General features: G+C 39.7%; 1 protein-coding gene across 1 annotated transcript in view; it reads left to right on the top strand.

Annotated features, from left to right (window-relative positions):
* The window catches only part of WDR12 (WD repeat domain 12), a 31,610-nt gene extending 20,283 nt beyond the window's left edge, over nucleotides 1-11,327 (top strand). Inside the window, exons 8-13 of the mRNA XM_017536832.1 lie at nucleotides 523-608; nucleotides 7,477-7,617; nucleotides 7,709-7,814; nucleotides 8,501-8,633; nucleotides 9,440-9,512; nucleotides 10,991-11,327. Of these exons, the coding sequence (XP_017392321.1) occupies nucleotides 523-608; nucleotides 7,477-7,617; nucleotides 7,709-7,814; nucleotides 8,501-8,633; nucleotides 9,440-9,512; nucleotides 10,991-11,068 (617 nt within the window). The 3' untranslated portion in view covers nucleotides 11,069-11,327. The remainder of the gene's footprint in view (nucleotides 1-522; nucleotides 609-7,476; nucleotides 7,618-7,708; nucleotides 7,815-8,500; nucleotides 8,634-9,439; nucleotides 9,513-10,990) is intronic.
* Nucleotides 11,328-11,574: the final 247 nt, after the last annotated feature.

Below are 11,574 nucleotides of genomic sequence, written 5' to 3'. Positions count from 1 at the left end.
TTATCACGTGTTTACTTTATCCTTCCCTCCTTCATAACATAAATGTAATCTGGTCATAACTCTCCTACAACTAACAGCAATTTTTCATAGTTATGTAAAAATAATAAATATTTATAATGATTTTTTTTTTTTTTTAAGACGGGGTTTCACCATGTTGGTCAGGCTGGTCTTGAACTCCCGACCTCAGGTGATCCACCTGCCTTGGCCTCCAAAGTGATTGGATTACAGGGGTGAGCCACCGTGCCTGGCCTGTAATGATGATCTTAAAGATGGCAAGATTTCCAATTTGTTAGATTTTAGTTTTCTAATGTAGTTTACTTTTTGTTTTTTCGTTTTTAAAGATTGGTAATCTAGGTAAAATTTTATCTATAACTTTCTGTTAACCAAAATGATGAGGAATATTCATTCCCTAACTAGTTGTGGTAACGTGGAAAAACTATGTATCTGGAAATGTAAAGAATTCTTTCAGACAGTTCATGATTAAGTTTTTAAAATGTCAAATCTAATTCTCTTATCACACAGTCCCTACAGATGAAGAAGATGAAATGGAGGAGTCCACAAATCGACCAAGAAAGAAACAGAAAACAGAGCAGTTGGGACTAACAAGAGTAAGTATCTGTGAGAATTGACTGTACCTGGCCTAGACCTGTGTTGACAAATATATGGTAATTTAATATGGTCTTTCTTGTTTATGTTTCCTTTGTCTTCCCTTGCTTCTTTAACCGTGATTATCCTTTTTGGCAGTAAGCCTGTAAATTTTTATTCTAAGCACTGTACTGTTGCTACATTTATTTGCATCTTTGAATATAGTGGCATTAAGCCAGGCTTATGGTTGCTACGTTGATTATTTAGTTATTGTTTGATCCCGTGCTGCATTCTGAACCTTTTAATTATTAAAGCTTACAGTAAAGTGAAGCATCTGATTACCTGGTTGTTGAATAATATTATCCGTTTCATGTACTATGTAATTTTTTTTTTTTTTTTTGAGATGGAGTCTTGCTCTGTCAGCCAGGCTGGAATGCAGTGGTGCAATCTCAGCTCACTGTAACCTCCCCCTCCTGAATTCAAGTAGTTCTTTTGCCTCAGCCTCCTGGGTAGCTGGGACTATAGGTGTGTGCCACCGTGCCCAGCTAATTTTTGTATTTTTAGTAGAGACGGGGTTTCAATATGCTGTCCAGGCTGGCCTTGAACTCCTGACCTTGTGATCCACCCAACTCGGCCTCCCAAAGTGCTGGGATTGCAGGCGTGAGCCACTGTGCCCAGCCTGAGTATGTAATAAGTTATATCTTCTAAATCACTAGAAACCAAGAGGTTAATTTGGGATTTGATTCTGTCATTTAGCTGTCAGATTCCATTAAGTCAAACTCAGAAAGTTTATCTAGAATTTTTCTTTTAAAAATACTTAATTGATAAAGATTGAATATATTTAAGGTGTACTGCATGAGTAGATATACATAAACATTGTGTAATGATTACCACAATCAAATTAATTAACACATCCAATACCACTCATGCTGTACATTAGATCCCCAGAACTTGTTCATCTCTTATAACCAAATGTTTGTACCCTTAGACCTACTTTTCCCCATTTTCTCACACTCCAGCTCCCAGGAACCACTGTTCTCTGTGCTTCCATGAGTAACTTTTCATGCAGGTTATTATTTGTCCTGTTCCAAAGATATTTGTTATAATATGATCTGACCTGTATTTATATACTTTTTGTGAAGGGCAGTACTCAGTCAGGTTTAGAAAAACATTTTTCCTTCATTTTCTAATAGCTATAGTGAATGTGCAGTAAATAAAGCCACATTTGCACACTAATTCTTATAATCACCAATAAAATATCTTATAAAATTTGTTGAAAATGAAGAATAAAGTGGGATCATAAATTATTCATCAAATAGAATGTAATAAACAATAGCACATACTGGTTCCAGTTGAAAGTTATGATTTATAACTTCTTAATACATTTAAACATAGACTGATGAATTGCAAGAGGAAAGTTGTGGCACTTACTCAGCTTCTTTACTCTGGTAGGCTAAATTAAAGCTAGAAATGTAGGTCAAATGTGGTGACTCACGCCTATAATCCCAGCACTTTGGGAAGCCAAGGCGGGCAGATTGCTTGAGCTCAGGAGTGTGGGACCAGTCTGGGCAACATGGCGACATCCTGCTTCTACTAAAAAATTCTAAGAAGTTAGCTGAATGTGGTGGCTCATGCCTGTGGTTCCAGCTATGCCCACCCTGAGAGGCAGAGGTTGCAGTGAGCCAAGATTGTGCTACTGCACTCCAGCCTGAGCAAGAGAGCCAGACCCTGTCTCAAAAAATAAAGCTAGAAGTGCCTTACCAATTGGATATTGTGCCAGTGGTAGTTTATATTCATGCATATCCCTGATCAAACTTTTAAAGAATCTGAGTAGGAAAAGATTTCCTGAGTTATAAAAATCTTTCACTGAGAAGGTAGCTCCTTTTTTCTTTTCTTTTTCTTCTTTTAAAGAGACAAGGTCTTGCCCTCTTGCCCAGGCTGGAGTGCAGCGGCACAATCATAGCTCACTGTAATCTCAAACTCCTGGCCTCAGGTGATCCTCCCACCTCCACCTTCCCAAGTTCTAGGATTACAGGCTTGAGCCACCATGCCCTGCCATTTCTTCCTCCTTTTTAATTAAAAGTTTGACATGCAGCTTAAATGTACAGCTCAATTAATTTTTATAAATATGTATACTCAAGTAGGCCATGTACAGTGGCTCATGCCTGTAATCCCAGCACTTTGGGAGGCTGAGGTGGGCGAATCACAAGGTCAGGAGATCGACACCATCCTGGCCAACATGGTTAAACCCAGTCTCTACTAAAAATACAAAAATTAGCTGGGCATGGCAGCACGTGCCTGTAATTCCAGCTACTTGGGAGGCTGAGGCAGGAGAATCACTTGAGCCTGGGAGGTGGAGGTTGTAGTGAGCCAAGATCATGCCACTGCACTCCAGCCTGGTGACAGAGCGAGACTCAGTCCAAAAATAAAAAGGTATACTCAAGTAATTACTACCCAAATAAAAATATAGAGATTTACCGGTACCCTAGATGACTCCCTCTAGTCTGCCTCTCAACCACTAGCTCCCTAAAGGTAATCACTTTTGACTTATGCCATCTTAGATTAATTTTACCTATTTTTAAAATTTTATATAACATCGTAAGATAGGTCTTTTCATTAACATATAGCATTTCATTGCAGTATCAGTATGCCACAATTTATCCATTATTCCTTTTTTGAGACAGGGTCTTACTCTGTCACCCAGGCTGGAGTACAGATAGCCTAATCATAGCTCTCTGCAGCCTCAACCTCCCCAGACTGAGGTGATCCTCCCACCTCAGCCTGCTGAGTAGCTAGGACTATAGGCGTATGCCACCATGCCCAGCTAATTTTTCTTTTTTTCTTTTTTGTAGATACTGAGTTTTGTCAGGTTGCCCAGGTTGGTCTTGAACTCCTGGGCTCAAGTGATTTTCTTGCATCAGCCTCCCAAAGTGCTAGGATTACAGACATGAGCTACCACATTCAGCCTATTCGTTATTCTTTCGATGGAACTTTTTTTTTCCCTTTTGAGTGGAGTGGTGCAGTGGCATAATCATGGGTCACTGCAGCCTCGACCTCCAGGGCCCACACAGTCCTCACACCTCAGCCTCTCAAATAGCTGGGATTACAGGCATGAGCTACCATGCCTGGCTGTTACTCCACATCTTTATCAGCACTTTATATGGTCAGTTATTAAAGTCATGATCGACTTTTATTAAGCCCTGGATCTTCGATACTCAATTTTGAAGTGTTCATATTTTTAGCTAATTTTAAAGTTATTATTAATCACTTTTTTATAGAGATGGTATCTTGCTTTGTTGCCCAGGCGGTCTCAAACTCCTAGGCTCAAGCAGTCCTCCCACCTCGGAGCCCATTTTTTAAGAGTGTTGTCTCTCTTTTACTTACTGATTTTTTTTTTAACTTACTGATTTGTAAGAGTTCTTTCTGTATTCTGGATTTAAGTTACTTGCTGGATATATATTTTTTCTCCCACTCTGCTTTGCTGATACCTTTTATTTCCAGGTAGGTACTTTTGTAAGCTTGCTCCCATAGTTCATTTATTTGAAAGAAATAATAGTATATTGAGTTTCTCATTTAGCTTTTTTCCACCCTTTCCCTGGCTTTTCCTGAGAAATCATTCAGCTTTTTATAGGGTTTAAATTTATGCATTCATAAATTATTAATTAAAGTCATGCCAGAAAACCTTGAAGAGCCAATTACAATGAAAATGTTGCTGGCAGTTAGAAATAATAGAAATATTGGGGGCTCATTTCCAGTTTGACAGTTAAAAGTAAAAGTGTCAGCATTTGTATTTAGGTTTTTGTGTGATCATGTTTTCATTTCTCCTGGGCAAATGCCAAGGTATGGTATAGCTTATTCATATGATAAGCTTACCTATTTTTTCCATGTCATTTTATATTCTAGAGCCTCCTGATTACTTCTATGTCACCTTTTCATTTTGTTTTAGATCACATCAGAGATTGTTCTGTTCCTCACTCTATCAGGTTCCTTTACTTCTTTCAGGAAAATTTTAAAGCTGGAACAGACACCTCAGGGATCATTTGATCCAGGAGTTGGATCCCAACAGCCAATTTGGCTATCACTTATTTTTGTACTACAGAGAGTTAAGGATGGTTTTTACAATTATAAAGTGTTGTAAGAATAGCCCCTTATAAAAACAACTGTGGGCTGGGTGCAGTGGCTCACACCTGTAATCCCAGCACTTTGGGAGGCTGAGGCGGGCAGATCACCTGAGGTCAGGAGTTTGAGACCACCCTGGCCAACATGGAGAAACAGCTTCTCTACTAAAAATACAAAAATAAAAATTAACCAGGTGTGGTGGCACATGCCTGTGGTTCCAGTTACTTAGTAGACTGGCAAGAAAATCTTTTGAACCTGGGAGGCAGAGGTTTCAGTGAGAGGTTTCAGGCAGAGGTTTCAAGATTGCACCATTTCAGCCCAGGCTGGGCAATAAAAGTGAAACTCCATCTCACACACAAAAAAAAAAAAAAAAAAAAAAAAAAAAAAAAAAAAAAAAACTGTGGTATTATCCATACAACAGAATGCTACTCAGCAATGAAAAATATACAACAGGAACTGTATGTGTTTTGCAAAAGTTGAAATCTTTACTTGTTGGTGAAAAATTTGTTGAAAAAATTTGCTTTGCCGGGCGCGGTGGCTCAAGCCTGTAATCCCAGCACTTTGGGAGGCCGAGGCGGGTGGATCACGAGGTCAAGAGATCGAGACCATCCTGGTCAACATGGTGAAACCCCGTCTCTACTAAAAATACAAAACATTAGCTGGGCATGGTGGCGCGTGCCTGTAATCCCAGCTACTCAGGAGGCTGAGGCAGGAGAATTGCCTGAACCCAGGAGGCGGAGGTTGCGGTGAGCCGAGATCGCGCCATTGCACTCCAGCCTGGGTAACATGAGTGAAACTCCGTCTCAAAAAAAAGAAAAAATTTGCTTTCTGATCCTGTTATAATGCCTTAATATTACAGATGAGGTAATATTTAAGGAAGTTAAATGTAGCAGTTATAAAAGTAGATTGACTGTCTCCTATTCCAGAATTCTTTTCCTCTCTTGTTTTTCTAAGAGACCGACTCTCACTCTGTTGCCCAGGGTGGAATGCAGTGACACAATCTCATCTCACTGCAACCTCTGCCTCCCAGGCTTAAGCAATCCTCCCACCTCAGTCTCCCAGGTAGCTGGGACTACAGGCATGTGCCACCATGCCAGCTCATTTCTGTATTTTTTTTTTTCAGAGACAGGGTTTTGGCATGTTTCCTAGGCTGTTCTTAAACTCCTAAGCTCAAGTAATCCACCCACCTCGGCCTCCCAAAGTGCTGGGATTACAGGTGTGAGTCACCGTGCCTGGCCTCCTCTCTTTTGTTTTTAGAGACAATATCTCTCTGTCATCCAGGCTGGAGTGCAGTGGCATGGTCATAGCTCACTGTAGCCTCAAACTCCTGGGCTCAAGTGATCCTTCCACCTCAGCCTCCCAAGTAGCTATGATTATAGTCATGTGTCATCAAGCCCAGCTAATCTTTATTTTTAGTAGAGATGGGGTCTCACTATGTTGCCCAGGCTATTCTCAAACTCCTGGGCTCCAGTGATCCTCCCACTTCAGCCTGCCAAAGCATGAAGACTGCAGGTACGAGCCTTTTGTGCCTGGCTCTTTCTACTCTCTTTTAGATACTCCTTATATTTCAGATAGGTACTATACCTAGTTGCCTAGTTTGGGGCTTTTAGCTTAAAAAGATGTTACAGATTGTGGAGTATTAATAAATAAACTGTGTATATTGTTTAAAGATTAAATAATAGGACTTAAAGATGCTGAGGAATGATGTGGTAAGAATAACTTACTGAGATTAATTTACCTGGAGGAGTTATGTAGAAATTGGCAGCATATTTTGAGTGAAGGTGCTGAAATCTATATCTGTCTGATCACAAAGCTTTTTGTGTTAACTGTGAAGCAGTTTCATTGATAACCAGTCCCACGGGAGGATTCTCACTGGACAGAGGATAGTAAAGGTCATCTTATACCAGCCACCAGGAATAGAAGTGTGAATACTTCATCCACTGCATCCTGGGCTGCAATTTTACCAGTTACCTGAATCTGGTGAGGAAGAGCACACATGCAACACATTACATGAAACAGGTTTATTACTTACAGATAGGAAGCAAGGGACAACAGAAGCCTAGGATACATTGTGAGCCAATCCTCCAGGGCTCAAGAAAACTGCCCAGGGAAAATGGAATGTTTACTGTGTGTGCCTTACTTGCAGCACAGCTGAGGGATCCCAAAAAGCCTGCCCTGGTTTTTATACCCTGGGATCACTTAACTCTCTGGGCAAAGTTTGAAGGACATCCTGTTTATAGGAGCTGGAACAGAGCCCCCAGGCTATGCTGGCCAGTTACTCCCTGTCTCAGGATATTGTATTCCCAGAATATTATATAGTTATTTTGAGAGCTACAGGCAATAAGAAAAGAGGGGAGAAACTATACCTGTCAGTCCAAGGCCATTCGGAAACCATCCAGCACTAACTTTTAATATAACATTTCTTAGCTGGGAGAGTTAAGTTTGTGTTAATACTGATCAAAATGAAAAGCAGAAAAGATGAGGAGCAGCAGAATACAGTGGAATGACTACAGACAAGTAATATTTGGGTTCAAACTCAAGTCTGCCACTTACAAGCTCTATGACCTTGGGTAAGTTATCTTTATCAGCCTCATTATCTTGTAAAATAAAAACAAATATCTATTCCATTGTAAAGAAAGAAGAAATAAGTTAGGATATGAAAGATGGGCAGTTCAGTTCTGGCATATGGGCTTTGTAAGTAATAAGTACTACTATTGTTTCAATTACTCTGTAATAAAAACATTTTACCATTTTGGGGTTCTTCCTTTCTAGACTCCCATAGTGACCCTCTCTGGCCACAAGGAAGCAGTTTCCTCAGTTCTGTGGTCAGATGCTGAAGAAATCTGCAGTGCATCTTGGGACCATACAATTAGAGTGTGGGATGTTGAGTCTGGCAGTCTTAAGTCTACTTTGGTAAGAAAAATTCAGTTATCTTTTGAGACATAAACTTCAAGAGATGGTTTTTAGTCTACCATGATTAATGTTCTTTCCTTTTCTTTTTCAGACAGGAAATAAAGTGTTTAATTGTATTTCCTATTCTCCAGTTTGTAAACGTTTAGCATCTGGAAGCACAGATAGGCATATCAGACTGTGGGATCCCCGAACTAAAGGTGGGTCATGTAAACCACTGGGGGAAAAATATGTGTGAATAACATCAATTTGTCATCTCACTGGAGATGTATGATTTCCAGCCGGGTGTGGTGGCTCGCACCTATAATCCCAGCACTTTGGGAGGCCGAGGTGGGCAGATCACGAGGTCTGGAGATCAAGACGAGCCTGGCCAATATGGTGAAACCCTGTCACTACTCAAAATACAAAAAAAATTAGCCAGGTGTGATGGCAGGCACCTGTAACCCCAGCTACTTGAGAGGCTGAGGCAGGAGAATCGCTTGAACTCGGGAGGTGGAGGTTGCAGTAAGCCGAGATCACACCACTGCACTCCACCACTTCAGCCTGGGCGTGCACTTTGGGAGGCCAACGTGGGTGGATCACGAGGTCAGGAGATGGAGCCCATCCTGACCAACATGGTGAAACCCTGCCTCTACTAAAAATACCAAAAATTAGCTGGGCATAGCGGTGCTTACCTGTAATCCCAGCTACTTGGGAGGCTAAGGCAGAATTGCTTGAACCCGGGAGGTGGAGGTTGCATTGAGCCAAGATTGTACCATTGCACTCCAGCCTGGTGACAGAGCAAGACTCCATCTCCGTTAAAAAAAAAATTCCGCAAATATTTTTTGGGTTTGTTCTACTTTCTTCTCTTTTCTAAAATTCAATGCTTGTCTTTTGCTTTGTTTAGATGGTTCTTTGGTGTCGCTGTCCCTAACTTCACACACCGGTTGGGTGACATCAGTAAAATGGTCTCCTACCCATGAACAGCAGCTGATTTCAGGATCTTTAGATAACATTGTTAAGCTGTGGGATACAAGAAGGTAAATTCTATTTATGATCTCCAAAAGAAACAGATCAATCACCTGTTATATAGAAAGAAAACGAATACTGAAATTATCTAAAACCAGAAGAGCAAAAAAAGCCTCATGGTTATACAACCTCATGTGACAAATACTGATATGGAAAAGAAAAGCCAGGATCAAAGAAATTTTCCACCAGGCACGGTGGCTCACACCTGTAATCCCAGCACTTTGGGAGGCTGAAGCAGGCAGATCACTTGAGCCCAGGAGTTCAAGACTAGCCTGGCCAACACAGTGAAACCCTGTCTCTACTAAAAATACAAAAAAATTAGCCCAGCATGGTGGCGCACGCCTATAATCCCAACTACATGGAAAGCTTGAACCCGGGAGGTGGAGGTTGCAGTGAGCCAAGAGTGCGCCATTGCACTCCAGCCTGGTTGACAGAGCGAGACTTTATGTCTCAAAAAGAAAAAGAAATTCATGTTAATATATTTTTTTTTTGATTATTGATAGCTAGACAAACAGTATATAAAGCCATAATTTGGAGGTTAAAAAAATGTAGTTAAGGAAATGTGAAAATGGGCCTAATTATAAGTAAATTCTTATAATGAAATAACATTTTTTTCCTGAATATATTTGTTATAATAAATACCTGTAGTCTTCCAATGATATAGGAAAAAGAGGATCAAATAAGCAGAATTTAAGATTAAGTGGTTATTGGGGCAAGGATGGTAAACCCTCTAAAGTTTTCAGATAGATTTAAGTAATTATTTAAATATCTGTTTTAACACTATGAATGCATATATGTTAATATTTTCATCTTTCAGTTGTAAGGCTCCTCTCTATGATCTGGCTGCTCATGAAGACAAAGTTCTGAGTGTAGACTGGACAGACACAGGGGTAAGAACTTATTAGTTATTTGATGAAGAAAATGTATTAGAATAAATCTGGTGTTTGTGTTTATAAAATTATGAGTTTCAGTATATTTGATATTTATAATTCTGTATTGTTTCCCTTAATATTATTTTTAAAATCTCACATCTCATTCAAAGAAGAAATAAATTTCTCCTTTCATAGGCCAGGCATGGTGGCTTATGCCTGTAATCCCAGCCCTTTGGGAGGCAAGGAGGAGGACTCTTTGAGCCCAGGAGTTTGAAACCAACCTAGGCAACATGGTGAGATGCTGTCTCTACAAAAAAATTTAAAAATTAGCTATGCATGGTGGTGTGACCTATAGTCCAGCTACTTGAGCGTGAAGCAGGAGGATCACTTGTGCCTGGGAGGGCGAGGCTACAGTGAGCTGTGATCGCACCTCTGCACTCTAGTCTGTGTGACAGAGTGATACCCTATCTCAAAATAATAATAATACTAGGAATAGTAAATTTGAAATTGGAACATTTTTTTTTCCTTCTGAGTATAGTGGGTTTTGTTGTTGTTTTTTTGTTTTTTGTTTTGTCATTGTTGTTTTAAGAAACAAGGTCCTCTGTTGCCTAGGCTAGAATGCCAGTGGTGCAATCATGACTCACTGCAGCCTCAAACTCCTGGGCTCAAGCAATCCTCCCACCCCCATGTATATCTTCTTACTTATTTATTTTTAGAGATTGAGGCTTTAACTCCTCGGCTTAGGTGATCCTCTTGCCCCAGCCTTCTGAGTAGCTGGGACTACAGGCGGGTGCTACCACATCTGGCAAATTTTTAAATTGTTTGTAGAGATGTGGTCTCACTATGTTGTCCAGGCTAGTCTTGAACTCCTGGCCTCAAGTAGTCCTCCCACCTCAGCCTCCTGGAGTGTTAGAATTACAGGCATGATCCACTGTGCCCAGCCCCCATGAGTATCTTCCTGAAACATTTTATATCCATAAACTCACTACTTAAGACTAATTGGATCAAAGTATTTACCAGTTAGAAAAATCTTATATAAGTCTGCATTATAAAATGTGTTTAAAGAATTATAATTTATTTATTTTTATGTGTATACATAAGCTCTTACTGCCTAAGAATTCTTTCCAAATATAAGTCCTACAGCTACTTGAATAATTTGTAATATACAATTAATGTCCTGTCTTTTATTAATTTTCTTTAATTGGTAAAACCGTATCCCTTTCAAACTTATATGTATCTTGGCAGATGCTTTATAGAAAGTGCAGCAGTATATTGTGTCTCAACCAAATGTAAATGATCGCTTGTAATGTTTTAATATACTGTACTGTAGCATAGTAGTGAAACAATGTTGGTCCCTTTACTAACTCTCAGTGCAAGTTAACTGCTCACCCATAATTCCTTTTGTAATGATAATCAGTATTTAATTAGGTTTAGCTATGATACTAAGTAATTATATTTTCTTATGTTTTTATGTCTTTTTCTCTTCTTTTACACAGCTACTTCTGAGTGGAGGAGCAGACAATAAACTGTATTCCTACAGATATTCACCTACCACTTCCCATGTGGGGGCATGAAAGTGAACAATAATTTGATTACAGAGATTATTTCTGTAAATGAAATTGGTAGAGAATCTTGAAATTGCATTGATGCAGATGCAGAAAGTAGCCTTTTGTAGTTCATATAATGTTTTCACCCTTCATAATAGCTAACATTACTATCTTCTTATTTTGTATTTATAATACAATAGGTTGTGTTTATAAAATATAAATTGTGGCATGCATTCTCTGTACGAACTTGAAATTAAACTGAGTGTTATATTTCTCTTTAAAGGTATTGGTTTGAATTAAGATCTGCTTTTTTTTTTTTTTCTTTGAGATGGGGTCTAGCTGTCACCCAGGCTAGAGTGCAGAGGCGTGATCTTGGCTCACTGCAACCTCTGCTTCCTAGGTTCAATCAATTCTCCCGTCTCAGCCTCCTGAGTAGTATTTTAGTAGAGAGGGGGTTTTGCCATGTTGGCCAGGCTGGTCTTGGACTCCTGACCTCAGGTGATTCACCTACCTCATCCTCCCAAAATGCCGGT

Source organism: Cebus imitator, unplaced genomic scaffold (genome assembly GCF_001604975.1).
Source record: "Cebus imitator isolate Cc_AM_T3 unplaced genomic scaffold, Cebus_imitator-1.0 Scaffold101, whole genome shotgun sequence".
Taxonomy (NCBI): domain Eukaryota; kingdom Metazoa; phylum Chordata; class Mammalia; order Primates; family Cebidae; genus Cebus; species Cebus imitator.
The sequence above is the reverse complement of the archived record's forward strand: the minus strand, read 5'-3'. Positions and strand labels throughout refer to the sequence as shown.